Genomic DNA, 19,107 nt, shown 5'->3' with positions numbered 1-19,107 from the left:
ATGTTTTGTAAGTACCTGTGGCTAGTTCAAGGGCACAGTATTCTACGAAGAATACCATCATTTGTGTAGTCGAAAGAGAGCTGGCGCGTTGCACTGACCGTTCTGTAAAGGCCCGCCAACAAAGCGAAAGTTAACTTAGTAGCGCATGTTAGAAAACTCATCTGAAGATGCTGCATTTTAAATTCTAAACACGATGATTTACAAACTTGAAAGAGTACATAACCTTTTGGAATTGTAGCTGCGATCGACTATGTCTAAAGCAAGAGACCGCGATGGCCAGAGTTCTATCCTAGCAGTCCTATCGCAACGAGAAGGTTGTACAAATAGACTTGCACAAAGCCAAGGCCGGTTGATAGTACAATATTGGCTAATAGGGTAGCGTAGGCTGTTGCGAAGTCCGAGGCCTATTTTCCAAACCACAGGAATCAGTAAAAACAAAAGTACAGAACCTTGCTATATCTATCTGTAGCAGCTCTGCGAGATCTTCGCAGAAACTGTTCCCTCTTCAGTCAAGTTGTACGAATCACTATAGCCGCCGATCCTGTGCTGAGGAGGCCTTTTCATTGTATTACATTCCTCAGACTAGTCGCCGTAAAAACAAAAAGGATCGAGATCAGTAGTCTGTTGGAACCGGAAGCCCTGACATTACATAACCTCTGTGCCTTTGATGAAAGTGAGCTTAGCTTTTAAGTTCATGGGCACCACGTTTTTTTTTTTCCAGGCTCCGCAAACGGGAATTCAGAAATCACCTTGGATTCATCTGTCTCAGAAACTCTGTGATCTTCGAGACGCCCGGGCAGTTAGAGAACTTCTAAAATGGTTGAAAGGACCGTATTGACGGAAACAGCCCAGAAGTTGAGGGGCTGTTCTGTAAATACCTATCATCAACAAACTACGACGGAGTTTACACCCACGACTCTCACGTGGTAATATCAACATGCCCTGGTGTATTGTGTAAATGAGCTCTGAAGAAGTAATGAGCTAAGCGAACGGTAGCCCCGTGATGCGAAAGCTTGGCAGTGGATTAATCATTGTAAAAATTAATCATTTAGAGAGTAAGCGCTGCGCAGGCTGCAAACACGCGGTCCACCATTTTTAGTTGATAAGCTTTCTTAGCAGATTTGCTAAGACCATAGCTCTCTAGGATGCAGGTTCAAGCCCGGACCCACCAGGCATGTGAAGTTTCATTCTGTTATATTTATTGCTAGCGCGCGCCTCTGTAAACGCAGTTGAAAATTATGGCCCCGTAAGCATCTACTGCGTGCTGGCTTTCCGCGATTTGCAATATTGAAAGGGTGTACAAGCCTGTGAAGTTTTCCTCTCTCTGAACCTTGTCCACAGCATAGGCTCATGATGGTAAAAAATTCAACATTTGGGGCCTGCCGACGAGAATGCCTATTAGGCAACACGTTCTGTAAAATACGGGTTTTTTGTTGGCATAGGATAAACTGCTATGCGCCCCGCGACAGTGTTTTGATTTTGATAATTCAGGTACAGCCTCAATTAAACGAAATCCTGCGGAAATCCTTGTTTTTCAGATCCTCCCCTGAGATGAACGAGTTTTCTTCATCTCTGTCGCCCCAAATAATGTCAGAATTGGCATCCAAGATAATATGTAATAGCAGTCCTATGAAGTCTTCGTGGTTCTACGACCCGGAATCCTTTTAGGTTAGCTCCGGAAATCCCCGATCCGATGGCAAAGGGAGTATGCTATTATGCGGTCAACCTCGAGGTAGTAATCAAGGTTACGTTTTTCCTCTGGTTTTTGAAGCTGCTCAAAATAGTCCTCGGTGAAGACAAGTTTGGGCGCCGAGTGCGCGGGAAGTAAAACAACTTCGAGTTTCACGAATGAAGTTTAAAACAGAAAGCTTGTAATACCAATCCGGAAGCAATGAATTTGTACGTATCAAGGGATGTTTGAAAGGGCGTCTTCTTTGATAAGCCTTTCAAATACTGAGGCAGCAGGTGCAGCGATATGCTTGGCAATATTTTCTCATGAGTTTTGTCGCTTCCAACATAACTGTCATAGGCTGAAAAATATATCGCAATTGATTTGTTATGCAGCTCAAAGAGTTCCTGTGAACTACGTTAAAAATCAGGATCAAATACCAAGGGCTTCGAAAGTTGCTGCCGCTGAGCTTATTTACCACAGCATGGCCCGAATATTCTCAAACATAGGATATTAAAATTCTATCTGACATATAGAACTCAAAAAAGGCTAAAACTCAATTTCAACAGTCTTGAATTATCAATTAGAACGGTCAACGAATAGCTAAATCCGAGTGCTCAAAGCTTAGCTTCACTCCCAGACCTTCCTCTTGGGCCGCTACTGGTCCTGTGTAAAACGTGTATGGTGATATATACATTGCTAAAACATGTCTAAAATTTTTTGGCGGTACACGTAAACCACACCTTCAAAACAACGTCAAGCTACTAGCAACAGAAGCGGTTCGTGTGCCATCATGTTAGCCCAGTCAATTGTGAGCGTGTTTGCGGCGCTCTTCCTATGCATCACTGGTGTGCTAGCCAATGCCAACAGCTACTCGCCGGTGGCACTGATGCTACCTTCATTCAGCAAAGAATGTTTATATTATGATCTAAAGTCCAACGATGATTCGCTTGTCATAAGCTATCAAGTCTTGACCGGTGGCAACTTCGAAATTGACTTTGAGATAACTGCACCCGATGGAAGAGCAATTGCCACAGAGACGCACAAGAAGTATTCAGACTTCCTACTCAAGTCGTTCGGCTTGGGCGAATACTCTTTCTGCTTTTCCAACAACTACGGGACTGCTTTGAAGAAGGTGGAGGTCACCTTGGAACTGGAGAAAGAAAATTTGGGCGCCAACGCCGCTCCCGAAGACGCCATCGCGAATAACGCTATTGAGGAGATTGAAAGAAACCTCAACAAAATCACGAAAATGATGAATTACCTCAGAGCTAGAGAGTGGAGAAACATGTACACTGTCAAATCTACAGAGAGTAGGTTAGTGTGGATGTCCATGTTGACCATGGGCTTGACGGTTGGCATTAGCGTAATCCAGGCTGCGATTGTTCAATTTTTGTTCAAAGACCGTCAAAAGAACTACGTCTAAATAGACTGGGTAAAGTTCTTGCGCATCAGGTCTCTTGCCGATTTGCATACACGATATATGTATAAGTTTAACAACAATCTGGGATAAACATAAGCATTCTTGAGAAAACAACAGGTAAAAGCTTGGTGTGCCCAAGCTATTGATTGGCCTCAGTAGGAGCATGCTACGATCTCTTTGCTCGACCCTGCCTGACCTGTTAGTGTTCCTAAACACGCTAGAACCGCCATCATCGTATATAATGACTTAATATCTTGAATAATAGACATCGAAAAACAGTACAGAGCTACACGATTTGCCACCGCTGAGAGTTAAACAATCTGGACCCGCGAACAGTTTCAAAACGATGGCCGAAGAAGAATCCAATTACGTCGAAAGCAGCGTGGCCAATGTTCCCAACTATGAAGTTGCCGACCACGCCTTCATTTTGTCTGAGCCGAGACTGAAGGATCAGCACGAGGCATCCCTGAAGTTCGTGCTGGACAAGGTAAAGGAAGAGGCCATGGCGCCATTTTACAAGTTCCTGTACGAAGAGTACCTCCCCAAGGGAGCCTTTGAGTGGGACGAGACGCTATACAAATCTCTTGTTGATCGCAATCAACAAAATATAACTGAACTAAAGGAGCGGTTGCAAGAGGTGGAAGAAAAAGACGAGGGAGAGCTGGAGAAAGCCCAGGCTTGGGTTAAGCTTGGAGAGTATTATGCACAGATTGGTGACAAAACGAATGCTGAGAAGACACTGGCCAAAGCGCTAGATAAAGCTGTCTCGACGGGCTCCAAGATTGACATCATGCTCACCATAACAAGGCTAGGTTTCTTCTACAATGACCAGCAGTTTGTCAAAGAAAAGCTGGAGCAAACCTTTTCCATGATCGAGAAGGGAGGAGACTGGGAAAGAAGGAATCGCTACAAGACCTACAAGGGCGTGCATTGCTTGGCAATTAGGGATTTTAAAGAAGCGGCGAATCTACTGGTGGACTCACTAGCCACTTTCACATCTACAGAGCTGACCTCGTATGAGAACATTGCCACATATGCTTCGGTGGCTGGGTTGTTTGCATTGGAGAGAACCGAGCTGAAAGATAAGATCATTGACTCTCCTGAATTACTGTCCTTGATGACCAACACCCCTGCTTTGCAGTCCATTTCCTCCCTGACCATATCGCTATACACCTCTGAGTATTCAAGCTACTTTCCATTCCTCTTGGAGACGTACGACAAGGTCTTGGTACCCTGCAAATACCTGAGCAAGCACGCCGACTTTTTCGTGCGTGAAATGAGGAGAAAGGTCTACGCACAGCTACTCGAGTCTTACAAGACTCTATCAATAAAGACCATGGCAAGTGCTTTCGGTGTCTCCGTCGACTTTCTAGACAAGGACCTAGGGAAGTTCATTCCCAACAAGCAGCTCAACTGCGTCATCGACAGAGTCAATGGCATTGTCGAGACCAACAGGCCCGACAACAAAAACGTGCAGTACCACACGCTGATAAAGCAAGGTGACGGTTTGCTGACGAAGCTTCAAAAGTACGGGACGGCCGTGAGGCTCACGGGTACCGACCGCGTTGTGTAGATGTTACATAGATGAAACAGCGTTGATCAAGTGGATGTGGAACTTCTTTCCGACGCATGTCGCGTGATGCCCACACGCAGATGCGTGCTGCTTTATAGTGCACAGAAAACTAGCAGGGATCACAAAACAAGAGCATTCGAAACATGAACCGCGCGTTTCACGTGGCTGGTTCATGTATAGTTCTTGCGTAGCAGAGCCTAACCTAAACGTTCTTTTTCAACGAGTCCTTACAATTCCATGAGTTCATTTCAGCTATACATGCACGCAACTTCTGCACAAGAATGCAAGCTTCAAGCATCCAAAGATTGACTCCCTCGCAACAATTTCGAATCAACAGTGGAGTTTACGGGCCGCGTTCAGCCCTCGGTCTTCCACCGAGTGTCTGGCAAATCAAGCACTTTTTAGGGTTGGCGGCTATTTTACACTTTTCATTATAAAAGACCCGGCATTATCGCTTGGGGATGTACATTCTGCCCACCTATCAAAAAAAAACCTTGGAACGCCCGTGAGCTAGACACCCAGAAAACAAAATACTACTCATTAATACTGCTCATAAGCGCAGCACTGCTGGGGGTTGAGCATCTCGCCACAACTGCACGAGCCTGCAAGCGCGCTTAGCGGAATACTATCCCGGAAACTTTGGTTGTTTGTATGCGGCACATCTGCTGCGCGTCCGCTCGTAAAGGCGCGGCATAGCTTAGTGTATCGCCACCGTCCTTCGCTGTTTCCAACGTGCTAAACAAGCCCTAATCGTTAGCGCACTGTGAAGTTAAACGATTGGACACGCCAACAACTTACAGTGTTCTCACATGCCTGCGGGAAACCCGGATCCCGATTTCGACCCAACGTCGTTCACCAACACTACGTTCCGTGCTCCCGCCGCCACGCCCAAATTCACTGCTTACCCTGTCGTTCATAGTTATGGCTCCTGTTTTGATTTTTAGAACGAAATTTCAAAACAAGATGCACGCGTGTCCCCTTAGTTCGTGCGTCTGCGCTTGCAAATCTCCAAGACTTACGTCATCGAAAGAGGGAGTGGCAGGTAAGTTTTGGGTAAACAGCAAAAGCTAATTAATAAAGCAAAGGCCCCGCCAGTATACGAGTTTGTATCGGAGTTTGCGGACCATAATGCTGACTTTTGAAATGGGGTTATAGCGGCCAGAAGCGCTATGCTTACAAAGATTTTGCATGCCCAGCCAGAAAGATTGCTATGGAAGTTAGAATATAAAGCGCGGCCTGAGAGCGAAGTTCCTGGCGATTAGGTTTCGATAGGCCAATCGCTAGTTCATCTTTAAGAAGGCCACAGCGACAACAGCAACCACATTTTTAACAATGATTGAAAAAAAAGACAGCACCGGCCAACAGGTTTACGCCCTCGCCAACGGCATTCCTTACTCTCACCACCCCTACGGATCCCAGGTCTCGCGTCCAGACGGTCCAATCCTCCTGCAGGACGTTCACCTGATTGAGAGTATAGCACACTTCGACCGTGAGCGTGTTCCTGAGCGTGTCGTCCACGCCAAGGGTGGTGGCTGCCGTCTGGAATTCGAACTGACAGACTCGTTGTCCGACATCACTTTCGCGGCACCATACCAAAAGCCAGGCTACAAATGTCCTGGTGTAGTGCGCTTTTCAACCGTGGGCGGTGAGTCTGGTACTCCCGACACTGCCAGAGACCCTCGTGGTTTTTCAGTTAAGTTTTATACCGAGTGGGGCAACCACGACTGGGTGTTCAACAACACTCCCGTTTTCTTCATCCGTGACGCGAACAAGTTCCCTCACTTCATTCACACTCAAAAGAGAGACCCTCGTTCCCACTTGAACCACGGCAACGACAGTACGATGTACTGGGATTACTTGACGCAGAATTTGGAGTCAATTCATCAGATCACCTACATGTTTGGCGACAGAGGCACGCCAGCGGATTGGGCCCAAATGAGCGGGTACTCGGGCCACACGTTCAAGTTCTTCAACGAAAAGGGCGAGCTAACATACGTGCAAATTCACGTCAGACCCGATGAAGGTTTCAAAACCTTAACCGACCAGCAGGCGGCTGAGCTCAGTGGCGCTAACCCTGACTACAACACTAGAAAGCTTTTCGACAGATTGGAGTCAGGCGAGCGCCCAACCTACACTTGTTATGTCCAGACCATGACTCCTGCTCAGGCTGAGAACTTCAGGTACTCAATCAACGATTTGACCAAGATCTGGCCCCACAAGGAGTTCCCTCTGCGTAAGTTCGGAAAGATTACTTTGACCGAGAACGTGGACAATTACTTTGAGGAGATTGAACAGATTGCCTTCAGTCCAAGTAACACCTGCGTTCCAGGCATTGAGCCATCTAACGACAATGTTTTGCAGTCAAGACTGTTTTCGTACCCAGACACTCAACGCCACAGATTGGGTGCCAACTACACTCAGTTGCCAGTGAACAGCCCAAGGAACATGTGTCCAAGCGCCCCAGGCTCTTCCGGATGTCCTTTCCTCATGGGCAACTTCCAAAGAGATGGACCGGGCTGCATTTACAACCAGAACTCTTATCCAAACTACATCTCCACTCATTACAAGGAGAGGGTTCAGTTCAAAAATCTGCTTTCCGACAAGAGGTCGCACTCCAAATATACTGGTGTTGTCTTGGATGAAACTTCCAAGGCCGCTGTGCAGCAGCAGGAAGACTACAAGAAGCACAACGAAATTGTGGATGGCAAGATCAATGAGTACCAGTGGGTTACCGGGTGCTCTCCACTTGATCTTGAGCAACCAAGAGCCTTGTACGAGAAAGTTTATGACGCCGGTGCGAAGAAAAGGTTCATTGAAAACGTTGTCGGCCACGCCACCAAAATTTCGGATGACATAGTCAAGTCTAGGGTTCCTCAATATTTTGGCTTGTTGAACCAGGACTTGGGCTCCGCCATTGCTAAGGGCCTTGGTATCAAGTACGAGCCTGTGTCTTTCGAAGAATATGCTCACCAGTCGGCGTCTCTTGCTTCTGCATTTTGAATAGAAGTGCGTATTTATTATAGGTAACGGCCGCTCTGACTTTTTTAGATATAATAATTTTCAGTCTATGTCAGGTTCAACTCATGTAATTTCAGTGTGTTCAGTAATATGTTTGCAGACTTGTCATAAACTTGAAATAATTAGCCAACAGAACAAACGACTGGAAGCCAGATCACAGAGCGTTGAAAAAACAAATGAAATAATAGAGGTTGCCTCGGAGTTTTATTGAGCGACTCCTTCTAATACCTCACGACTGGCTTATAATGGACGTAGAATATTTTGTACTGTTGCAGTTATGTTACGCCGATGTCTTCTTGATCAATGGCAAGCTCAGGAACCTCCATTGGTGATTTAGAGTCAAGTTCGAACACTTCGGACATTAAGGGTGGGTTGGCCGAGTTGGTCTAAGGCGGCAGACTTAAGATCTGTTGGACGGTTGTCCGCGCGAGTTCGAACCTCGCATCCACCATGATTTTTTTTCGTACTTTGAATACAATCTCCAAAACTGGGCCCCGTGCACTTAGACTAGGCATGGTTGTAGTAGCCCATCACTTAGCATACAACATACAGGAACCACCAAAGTCCCTACTAGATCTCGCAACACGTCATAACTAAATAAACACGAATTCTGTGGATACAAAATTCCCTATCAATATTTGTTATTCTACAATAAATAGATGCTCGAGACCGAGCTGGTTTATTCCCCAATTAATAACAAATATACAATTTAAGTGCGCATTTACAAGGCTTGAACCAGAGTCTGCTTCGTTCTTAGTACAGGACGAATTTCGGTTCGTTCATGTACTAGTGCTAAGTCTCAAAGAAAGTAACGGGAGATTGAAGATACAATCGAGAATGAAACAACTGTGGCGAGAGCGCAACATAAAGATTTCAATATAAGTCTTTTAAGGCTGATTTTTGAAGTGTTGTTAGGGTTTTTAAGAAGACTTGCTAAGTGCCGCTATGGTCTATTTTTGATTTATACTGACTGTTGTCGGGCTTTAAAAATGAGTCCAATGTCGTTTCGAAGTGCCTGCCGGCTTTAGGAGCACGCATAGAATGTTAAGTCGTGCGCCGTTTGGTGCTAATTTACATTAGCTTGCCGCAGCTTCATATCCTCTCTTCTCTATTCATTAGGGCACCAAAACCCAATGTCAGTGAGAAGCTATTTGAAACCTTGATGATAAATGAAGCGCAGTTCACCAAGAAAGCAGATAAAAGCTCAAGGAGCCAGGTTTTATTTGACCATCGTCCTTGAATTTCATGAAGCTATATAATCGCACAGTTCTGCAATCATTATTGTAATATTTTAGAACGCCCATGTTAAGAAGCGCGTCAATAAAACATTAAGGCTAATCAAGAAAAATGCACGCAAAGCCGAAGAGCAGGCATCTTGGCTTATTATTCCTGCCAGATACCGACATTTGGATCGCACCCATTGTTTTTCCCGGCTCTCTTAACGAAAGACTTTTGTAACGCTTGATATAACCCTATAGTTTTGTTAAGTGGATATCATCTCCTCTCGGTGGCCAAGTTGGTTTAAGGCGCAAGACTGTAATTTAATCAGAAATCTTGATATCGGGCGTTCGAATCGCCCCCGGGAGAATTTTTATTGGTACTCAGAAACTTTTTTTTTTGAAATCGAGAAGACGGTGAATTGGCAATTTAAAAGTTACACTACTGTCCAGGGACGTCGATATCCTATTGTAGCTACGCTCGTGGTTGTCTCCTTATTTCGGTCTTTGTCAAACTCGTTTCCGTTATATATAGTTCCAGAACTATTGCCCAGGCGAAAAACTCAACGGCGGTTTTGATGAAAAATAAAACTGAATATATCTCAGGAATACATACATCTTTGGTTCTAGTATAAACAGAGTTCTTGGATACACCCGATCTATTTGATAGTTCCAGGTGCTGGACTAGAGACGGCACTTAAAGTACAGCTGTTTGCCATAGGTTCAATCTTCAAATCCTCCTCGTCTCTCCACAATTTAGTTGCCGATGCCGAGGAAGAAAGAGAAACCACAGATTGATCAGTCCATCAGGTTCATCCAGGAACACCACTTCAAGGATACCCTAGCATTACTTGTGGTGTTCTTAAGTTTTAACCATTTTGCATCGCTATGCCTCCTCTCTATTTTCATCGTCACAACTAGGTCCAGGTTCTTTCTGGCAACGTGTTTCATCAAGATCTTTTTGTCTAAAGACTGCTCGCCAGAGCTGCTTGATAGCGCACAGAAGCGCACAGACTGCAGGACAGGATCTACAGCTAAGTCACAGCAACAACTGGCTGACCAGGATCAAAGCACTGACCGCCAACAGCTTCAGCAGCAACAGGATGAGAAATCGACGGGTGGACAAAACACAAGTACTAGGCTTTCAACAATTTCACCACTTTTTGTTTTAGAAATTGTGGTAGCCAGCATACTTAAAATCTACGCGGGTCAGTATTTTGCAAGGCCCATTGAAAATTTGGCTATGTCAATCATAGCATCATCGTTGATTAATGATCCAAGAGATTGTCTGAGCTATGCTACATCTTGCTCTATCCTCTATGGCTTGTCATTGAACTTCTATCATAGAGTTTCTTCGCTTTTGAATCTTCAATTTCTGCCCATGCAGACCCTACCGAGCTCACCTCTCCAGGGATGGCCTGTCTTTACAAGTGGTTATGCCATCATTGACTGCATGTTTTCAAATGCATCGCGGATAGTGAAGTGGTCTAGGAGATACGTAAGGATTTGCTGCTACTTCGCGTCTGTTCACATTGTCTTCTCGCAGTTTTTCAAAAGCATGACAAACCCATATTATTTCCGAGCTGCATCCAAGGCACAGACTTCGTCAGGTCCTCCCAAATCTACGTCAATGAGCCCAAATAATTCCCAAAGTACTGCACTCTATGGGTCTTCGCCGTTGCCAAGTGCCTCGGGATCAAGTTCTTGTCTACATCCAGGAAATTCCAGCGGGCCACCACTTTTATCCAATCCCAACACAAATGGCCACAAGGCTAAATTTTCCAGTTTTGTCAAAGAGTTCACAATTTCAGAGCTTTCCATAAACTCGCCCTCTGAAAGTAATCAACAAACTGTGACCACGAATGTCACAAGTCAATCCAATTCAGAACCTGGCGAAATACCATACACAAATCACTTTTTCGAAGTGCATTTGGACTCCGAATCAAAGGCGCCCAGCGGCAGGAACCTAGATGCTTACTTTATTTCAACAGCGAACCTGGAAAATTTCATAATGCAGCTTTTTAAATGGAAAAATCGGCACCTGATTCCTCCGTTGTGGTCAATATTCACTACCATCAAGACGATGACTCTAGAAAGAAAGCAAGTACGTGGCGAAACTGATGCCGCTTCGACGTCGGCGCCAGTTGCTACCGAAGCCCAAACTATTACCCCAACTTCTTCGAACACTGTACTCAATAGCAGTGTTTTTACTGGTCCAGATTCTACTGATTGCATGATGTTGATAGCGCCTGCTGCAGACGATTATAACCAACTGCATCTCGTACCTCATAAGCAGGCTCCTGAGTACAGAGTTTGCATCTATAATACAGGACCCACCCAAATCACTTTCCATATTACGAACTTGTTCGAAGGAGAACTTATTGTTTTGGTTAACGGTGTCATATGGTCACAAGTTCTTTCTGCTATAACTTCAGAGAAGCTTGGCGAGGAATACACAGTCGTTAGCGGGCTTGTGCCTTCGTGCTCTTATGACATACAGTTCGTCAATCGCTTCAACGAAGAAGACTATCTGATCGCAGATTTAATGGTCCGGACTTGCAATAAGAATGGTGAGAGCAAGGATCCGTTGGATTTCAGTTTTCCATCGTATTACCATCGGAAGTTTCTATCTCCCCTTTTGACACTCAAGCACTCCGTGCTGACAACAAATACCAACTTGGCTGAAGAGCGCGCGAAACTGAAGAAAACCAAGAAGGAAGCTTCCAAAAAGCTGGCTTCTTTAAGGCAGCAAATCGACCATCTTAAATCTAAGATATCTCAAAACGCTAGTCAAGACGGAAAAAGTGCTTTTAAAATGGACAACTTGAAAACTGTACTACAACAAAGTGAAACACAACTTACAAAACTTGAAGACGAGCTCAAAGACCTGCTTGAACAAGAACAGCAGGTTGAAAGAGAACACCTCCAACAGAAGGATAGACACTTGCGTAATCAAATGGAGTATGGGAAGCTGCAAACTACGCTCGAAATAGAATTAGAGGAGTATTCGACTAAGCTGTCAAAGCTTGAGCAAGAGCTCACGCAGCTCAAGTCCAAACGTGATAAGGTTAGCATGAAGCAAGAAAAGTTGAAGAAGGAGGTTACTCAATGTACAGAAGACATGGAGAATTTGAAGGCGCAATTCTTGCAACAGAGAAAACAGGATCGAGAGCGCCGGGAAGAACTGCGTGTTGTGGAAGCCAATGAAATTGAGCTGAAAAACAAAGGGTTAGAGCAAGACATCAGTAGGCTTGAAGGGGAGAATGAGGCTATGCACAACTTGGTGCGAAACTTCTAGGTAATAGTGACGCGACTTCAGCATAGATAGGCTTCGCCGCTATTTAAGTATATGCCAGTTCAATTGAACGGATGTAGTTCACGATTATCGATTGTTTATATGGACACAAAGAACGCCATAATGATGCTGTTCTTTTGTTTTTTTGTTTTTTGTTTGTTTTTTTTTTTTTTTCATGAGCGTCGCTTGAGACTGGCAAGGATGCTGTGGTTCCATAAGCCTTTTAATGGTTGTTACGATGGCGCTGCAGTTTCTCAAAACATGAAATTGCCTCGCTCAAGATGATATTGCTCGATGTACGTGGTTTCCGACCCCCTTCTCAGCCATTGTATGATCGGGTGTCTAGGGTCATGATATTAACAATTATAACGCGCTTAGTAAGCTAAGAAACTCAAAAGAAGGTGAACTAATCATAAAACTTGCAAAAACCAAGTGACGTTTTGAGAACCTTTTTAAAGGCGCGGTAAAGAGCCTTTCAACATATAAGACCAATAACTTTAAACAATAGCTTGGATTTTTGATAATGCGACATGTACCAATAAACAAGTGAGAATATTCATACACGCCTCCTTAGCTTAGTGGTAGAGCGTTGCACTTGTAATGCAAAGGTCGCTAGTTCAATTCTGGCAGGTGGCATAAATTTTTGTAAACCGTTGCTGTATTGGACTCTCTCGATTCGTACGACGGGAGGACTCAATTCTTCTGCAGCTGAAAAATTTTCTTTTTGAGTGTGATGAAATGATGGGCCATCAAGCTTGAAGGTTGAACTAGTTGGGCATCAGGAAGATACGACCTGTTAGTCGACACACGAGAGAGGCTCTAGTGAACTCAGAGCATTCTCTTTTGGATCGAGACGTCAGCGAGGTATTTGTCGGAATATTATGGCTCCTTTGAAGAGAACCGCGTCTGAAACTATCGACAAAGAGGATCAGCTGCACTCCAAAGGAGCTTCCATACACAAAAAGGCCCTAATCCAAGCAATTGAAAATGGCGAGGAAATAGACAGTGAATCCAGTGAAGAAAGCGTTGTCGAGAGAGGGCCAGGGGATGAAGGTGTTAGTGGAGAGGAGGAAGATGAGGAAGAAGAGGTAGAGAGCGAGGATGAGGGAAAGGACGCCGGCAAGAACACTCGCGGTTTGGGAAAAGTAAACGCCCAAGATGTTCAAGTCGCGAGGGCCACTGCGGAGCTTTTCAAGTCTAACATCTTCAAGCTGCAGATTGATGAACTTTTACAGCAGATTAAGCTCAAAGATTCTCACATATTGAAAGTCGAGAAGTTTCTACACAAGCTTTATGACACAATTCAGAAAGTTCCAGAGTGGGAAGAGACTACTCTTTCAGGCGTAGACGCGTACTTCAAAGGCAAGATTGTGTCCGTGCCCTTTTCAGATCCCAAGCCAGCCCCTTCAGTGCAATACAAATTTAACTTCAAGACGCCTGATGTGTCACTCATTGGATCTTTTGCCCTCAAGTCCGCGACGTATGACCCCCAGGGCTCCTCTATCGATGTTCTTCTTACAATGCCCGAGGAGCTTTTGGAGAAAAAGGACTTCTTGAACTTCCGGTGCATACACAAAAGAAGCGTGTACTTGGCGTACTTCACACATCATTTGTCAGTGATCCTTGGCAAGGAAAATTTGACGGAGTTTCTGCAGCTGAGTTACGACCTCCTCAACAGAGACCCCCTATGTCCTATTCTCAAAATTCAGTGCAAGCCTGGCGGATCTTCCGAATACAACTTTTACAAGACAAATTTCTCGATCAACATTATAGTGGGCTTCCCTTACAACTTCTTCGAAATTAAGAAGCTTCTGCCGAACAAAAACTGCATAAGAGTGCAAGAAGATAAGGACACTTCAACGCCTCTTTACAACTTTAGCGTGCTTTCGTCCTCGACGCATGAACACTACTTGAAATTTCTGTACAAGACAAAAAAGCAAACTGAAGCTTTCAAAGACGCCTGCATGCTTGGCAAGTTGTGGCTTAAGCAGAGAGGCTTCTCTTCAAAATCTTCTCATAGCGGGGGGCTCGGTGGGTTCGGCGGTTTTGAATTTGCAACCTTGCTGAGCGCTTTGCTATGCGGTGGTGGCATCAACGGGAACAAGATATTATTGCATGGATTTTCATCCTACCAACTTTTTAAAGGTGTGATGAAGTATCTGGCTACCATGGATTTGTGTTCAGAGGGTCACTTGCAGTTTTATTCCGATTTAAGTACAGCCACCAACCTGCCAACCTCGAGATACGTCACTGAGGGATTTCAGACGCCCACAATTTTTGACAAAACAACTAAAGTCAACATTCTGACTAAGATGTCGGTAACATCATACCAAGCGTTACGGCTTTTCGCTTGTGAGACCTTTAGTTTGTTAAATGATGTGGTCAAAGATCAATTCGCGAATATTTTTTTAACCAATTTAAACAAGTTGCAAGATATCAAATACGACATGACGTTCGAATTGGAAATACCTACACAATCCTTGTTACTAGAAAAGTTTGGCCCTACCGAAAAGATTAAATTCGTTAGCTTTGAAAACTTCCTGGTCAACAAGATCTCGAATGTCGCCAACATCGCACTAGGCGATAGAATAAAGATTCTCGAAGTTGAACTCGTTAACTTCAAAACTTATTTCTCGATCAGTAAGAGGAAGCCAAGTAGCCACGCGAGTACTTTGAATATTAGAATTCACATAATTGTGAATCCAAGTGAGTGTGAAAAACTGGTTATTAAGGGACCAGTGAATTCTGAGGAGTTTAACTCTGAAGCAATAATTTTCAAGAATTTTTGGGGGAAAAAAGCTTCTCTTCGTCGTTTCAAAGATGGCTCAATTACTCACTGTTGCGTATGGAATACATCGTCTTCTGAGCCTGTCATCTCACAAATTTTAAGCTACATTTTCAAATTGCATTTAGCAGAGAACGTCAAGGTTTCGGATAATATTTCAAAGCAATTCCAGGAGCTGATTCCATTGCCTAATTTGCCCGCGAGTACAAGCATTTCAGTGCTCAACCTTGGGAGCTACTATAATATGAGGAAGTCCTTTGACCTCCTGCACAAAACCATGTTCAAATTGGAGCTGCCCCTTTCTATTAAGTCTATTTTGCCAGTGGGCCCTGCCTTTAGGTATACTTCGACTTGCCAGCCTGTCCCTTATGCCTATTCCAATCCCGACTTTTTACAAGATGTTATCCTAGAGTTCGAATCATCTCAAAAGTGGCCAGATGAAATAACATCTCTCGAAAAGGCCAAGACTGCATTTTTACTCAAAATTCAAGAAGGATTAGTTTTCTCAGACGCGAAGTATAAAACTTTTTTTGCCAGGGACGAGTCCATTCCTTACAATCTTGAGATTGTAACACTTAATGTCCTCACTCCAGAGGGGTACGGCTTTAAGTTCAGGGTTTTAACAGAACGTGATGAGGTTCTGTACTTAAGAGCAATCAGTAATGCCAGAAACGAACTTAAACCGGAGCTTGAGAAAGTGTTTTTAAAATTCACTTCAAAATACATTACATCAATAAGGCACAATCGCACTCTGGAGAACCTTGCCCATAGCTATCCTTTCTACCCACCTGTAGTCAGGCTTTTCAAGAGATGGTTGGACTGCCACCTACTGTTCTCACATATTCCTGAGGAATTAGTTGAGTTACTGGCGATGAAACCGTTTGTCGAGTGCGCGCCGTTTTTGGTTCCAGGATCTGTGGAAAATGGCTTCTTGAAGGTTCTGAAGTTCCTGAGTCAATGGAACTGGAGGGAAGATCCTTTGATTTTGGATCTCGCAAAGCCCGACGAACCCGATGTTGGTAACGACATGAATTTTTCTAACGGCATCGAACTTGATTCAAAGGTTGCTGATAGCCTCAGAGACAATTTTACTATTCCTCAAATGAAAGGCATTCAGAGCAACTTTGCATCTCTGAGAAAGAGCGATCCTCAGGGAATGAACGTACAGTTTTTCGTTGCGTCTAAGAATGACCCTAGCGGAATTTTGTACACGAGAAACATCCCTCTCCCTATCGCAACCAGACTAACGGCTCTCGCCAAGGTGGCCATAAATCTCATCCGGACTCATGGCCTAAACAAGCAAACCGTGGACTTACTATTCACTCCCGCTTTAAAGGACTATGATTTTGTAGTGGAGCTCATGATGCCAACACCTTTGAAGGTGTCATCAGGTGTCTTGGGTGCTGCAGAATTCAAAAACTTAGAACAACCACAGAACTCGTTCCCTGCAGATTTATCAAACATGAGCGAAAAAATGGACCCATCTTTCCAACTTGTGAAATATCTCAATATGAAATACAGAAACAGCATAATTTTCTCTAGTCATCGCTACCCAGGTGTCAATGGCGGAGAAAAGGGTGACCGGAACGTCATTACCGGATTAATCAAACCTACTTTCAAATCCCCTCAAAAGTTCAGGGTGAATATGGACGCAAATGTCAGACCTGTAGATAACGAACAAGTTATTTTGAACAAGGAAGCTATTTTCAATGAGATCGCAGCTTTTGGGAAAGAACTAATAACCGATTTTAGATTAAACTAGTTTAATTGTCTAGGAACAGGGAAATGTATAATATAAGAATTTAGCACAGCGAACTAATAAAGGTTTTTGCAGGTCTTCATTAGCTGAACTGAGTTGAACAGAAGGTCCGCAATTTACTATGCTGAGTTTGTGAAACGTTTCATTAATCTATATCACATGATATCCCAACAAAAACAATGCAGACGAAGTTTAACAAATTATCAAGTTCCCCGCGCGTCATTTCGGGTATCAAGTTAGAAGGTTACAGGCCCTACCCCACGTATACTAATGCCCCATCAACTAATACCCGAAGTATATAAGCGAAGGAGAAAGCAACTTCAAGATGATTTGGTTAATCAAGTCAGCTTCTTGGGTTATGCAGTTATTGTTTTGCACTACTTAAAGTTTGGGTCCTCAACATTGACGCTCATATTGAGGCTTTGCATTCAGTCTTTACTCACCAGCCCTTATCCTTCTGAATTTCAATTAAGGCGGCTTACTTTTTCTGCCCAAAGCAGGACAATTCCAGGGCTCAGAAGGGATAATGGCGCCAGTGTGCCACAGACAATTAACCGCAGCGGCACGCGAATCCCTGGAACATTCACCCCCTCCGATCAACCAGCCATTGAGCATGAGACAGAAGTTGAGACCGAAGACATATCTGATAGGCTGCGCCATAACATACGATGGATTCTTTTCCATTGTTCCTTTACAGTCAATTTCATCCTGATTATGCTGTCTATCATTTGGCCAATCGATTTCCAGGCAAAAGTTGGGGAGTACAGATTGAACGAAAAAGGCCTTAGTGACGTGCCGTCTCCCTTCAACAATCATAACGGCTTAGTAGGCGGTGAGCTTAGAGGCCGAATATTCATTCAGTTCATCGGCGAACGAGTGTCATCCAGCAACTTTCGAGAAAATCTTGGTTTACTCTTTTTGGAAGTGCTTATATTTATCTGTCAGTTTGGCCTTTATCTTTTGACGTGTTATAACCTGGCCAAACCGCCTATAGATGCTTTCACGTCAGAAGACTCCGATGCTGTTAGAGAAAATGACATTGAATATGGGGGCTACGGCGGAAATGTGCTGGCAACTACCGTCGACCCTATGAAAGTGTTTGACCACATCCTGCAAGAAAGGTATGCCCGGCCTTTTTCTCGCCCAACAGGCAGTGAAGCTGTTTGAGGAAAGAAGTTCAGAAGGCCGAGTGACGTTTTTACGTTGACTTCATTCCATTGAGGTACTACAAGTAATGTACATGCTCCTTTTTTATACAAAAATGCATAAGCCCTGTCTTCCCTCATTGAGCGATGGGGCAGTTTTTCAAGTATTCCGCTTTGTTCTTGAGGATCCGGACACTCTTAAAGAAGATTTCCTCCGGAGTCATTGCACCGGCGCTCTCGACATTGAAAATAAAATGGTTCTTGACACGTCCGAGTTTGACTTTGCCCTCGAATTCCTCATGTCTAAGGACTTCTCTGGAAACAGTGTCGTGTCTTGCGTCCTTTACGAAGGCTTCCCCATTGTCGTTTATGCCGATCACGCCTGGGGAGAAACACTTGGCAAATCGCTGGGCAGACTCACCAGTGATTGGTTGGGTAATGTTGATATGAGGCATTAGCCTGTACGAAGCAGTAGAAACAGGGGAAAACTTGGCATGATCGCTCCCAATTCCAAGGACGCAGTGGGCTCTGAGAGAGATTTCTTGACCAGGTCTCAGCTTGGCAAGCAGGATGTCAGGATCGGCTGGAACCACAGGGTTCTTGGCAAAAGTCTCCCTTTGTTTTCCTTGAGGTTCAAACTTCAAGTCGCGGGCGTAAATGTGGGCGTTGCGGTACAGTATTTTTGGGTCTGTGCAGTCTTTTGGGGCATCTGGGTTTCTGGTGCACCTCACGTTTAATGTAAGCACAATAGTGTTCTCGTCTGTGAACCTTTCCGCTTCTGGTACAGAGGTGTCAACCCAGGACAACATGTCGGGGTCCACCTTCAAAGGAGTTAAGCCAATTCTGTGCGCCAGTACCTCATCTTGGATCACTGAGGTGTTGTTAAAAAAGTAAACATACTCTGCCGCAACAGATGGAACCTCCGCAATCATTATACGACGGAACGCATTGGCGATAGAGGCATCGACATTCACCAAGTCAAAGTTGGCCTCTCTGTCATCTAGAGAAGTAATATTGACATCGAATGTGTTTTTGAAACGCTCCAAGTTCCACGCTGCGTCTTGGTCTTTTTCGAACCCGGGAAAATCTGTTGATGTTGTGTTTGTCACTCGGTTGTACTCGATACCGACAATATTGGACATTGTGTTTGTATAATGGATGCGCTGCCTTCCTATTGATCGTGTGCTCATCTCATCGCCTTCTTAAAATTTTTCAATTCTATA

The 19,107-nt window shown here is 44.3% G+C and overlaps 7 protein-coding genes and 3 non-coding genes across 10 annotated transcripts; 9 read left to right on the top strand and 1 right to left on the bottom strand.

Moving 5' to 3' along the window:
- Positions 1-2,462: 2,462 nt before the first annotated feature.
- ERP4 (Erp4p) lies at positions 2,463-3,095 on the top strand (the record flags this gene model as incomplete). The annotated part of the gene is made up of 1 exon (XM_002554682.1): positions 2,463-3,095. The coding sequence occupies one exon, from the start codon at positions 2,463-2,465 to the stop codon at positions 3,093-3,095; it is 633 nt and encodes a 210-aa protein (XP_002554728.1).
- A 343-nt stretch (positions 3,096-3,438) lies between these two features.
- On the top strand, positions 3,439-4,665 carry RPN7 (proteasome regulatory particle lid subunit RPN7; the record flags this gene model as incomplete). The annotated part of the gene is made up of 1 exon (XM_002554681.1): positions 3,439-4,665. One exon carries the CDS (start codon positions 3,439-3,441, stop codon positions 4,663-4,665), a length of 1,227 nt encoding a protein of 408 aa, XP_002554727.1.
- A 1,332-nt stretch (positions 4,666-5,997) lies between these two features.
- On the top strand, positions 5,998-7,665 carry CTT1 (catalase T; the record flags this gene model as incomplete). The annotated part of the gene is made up of 1 exon (XM_002554680.1): positions 5,998-7,665. The coding sequence occupies one exon, from the start codon at positions 5,998-6,000 to the stop codon at positions 7,663-7,665; it is 1,668 nt and encodes a 555-aa protein (XP_002554726.1).
- A 384-nt stretch (positions 7,666-8,049) lies between these two features.
- Positions 8,050-8,134, top strand: KLTH0F12188r. The gene has a single exon. It is a non-coding gene; the product is annotated as a tRNA-Leu (tRNA).
- A 1,050-nt stretch (positions 8,135-9,184) lies between these two features.
- Positions 9,185-9,270, top strand: KLTH0F12166r. The gene is given in 2 exon segments: positions 9,185-9,223; positions 9,235-9,270. It is a non-coding gene; the product is annotated as a tRNA-Tyr (tRNA).
- A 396-nt stretch (positions 9,271-9,666) lies between these two features.
- Positions 9,667-12,198, top strand: NNF2 (Nnf2p; the record flags this gene model as incomplete). Its single annotated transcript, XM_002554679.1, has 1 exon — positions 9,667-12,198. The coding sequence occupies one exon, from the start codon at positions 9,667-9,669 to the stop codon at positions 12,196-12,198; it is 2,532 nt and encodes an 843-aa protein (XP_002554725.1).
- A 561-nt stretch (positions 12,199-12,759) lies between these two features.
- Positions 12,760-12,831, top strand: KLTH0F12122r. Its single transcript has one exon. It is a non-coding gene; the product is annotated as a tRNA-Thr (tRNA).
- Positions 12,832-13,076: 245 nt separating this feature from the next.
- On the top strand, positions 13,077-16,742 carry UTP22 (rRNA-processing protein UTP22; the record flags this gene model as incomplete). The annotated part of the gene is made up of 1 exon (XM_002554678.1): positions 13,077-16,742. The coding sequence occupies one exon, from the start codon at positions 13,077-13,079 to the stop codon at positions 16,740-16,742; it is 3,666 nt and encodes a 1,221-aa protein (XP_002554724.1).
- Positions 16,743-17,009: 267 nt separating this feature from the next.
- Positions 17,010-17,906, top strand: GLD1 (Gld1p; the record flags this gene model as incomplete). The annotated part of the gene is made up of 1 exon (XM_002554677.1): positions 17,010-17,906. The coding sequence occupies one exon, from the start codon at positions 17,010-17,012 to the stop codon at positions 17,904-17,906; it is 897 nt and encodes a 298-aa protein (XP_002554723.1).
- Positions 17,907-18,021: 115 nt separating this feature from the next.
- On the bottom strand, positions 18,022-19,074 carry RPC40 (DNA-directed RNA polymerase core subunit RPC40; the record flags this gene model as incomplete). Its single annotated transcript, XM_002554676.1, has 1 exon — positions 18,022-19,074. One exon carries the CDS (start codon positions 19,072-19,074, stop codon positions 18,022-18,024), a length of 1,053 nt encoding a protein of 350 aa, XP_002554722.1.
- Positions 19,075-19,107: the final 33 nt, after the last annotated feature.

This window comes from Lachancea thermotolerans (genome assembly GCF_000142805.1).
Source record: "Lachancea thermotolerans CBS 6340 chromosome F complete sequence".
Classification (NCBI taxonomy): Eukaryota; Fungi; Ascomycota; class Saccharomycetes; order Saccharomycetales; family Saccharomycetaceae; genus Lachancea; species Lachancea thermotolerans.
This window is presented reverse-complemented; position numbering and strand designations above follow the sequence as displayed.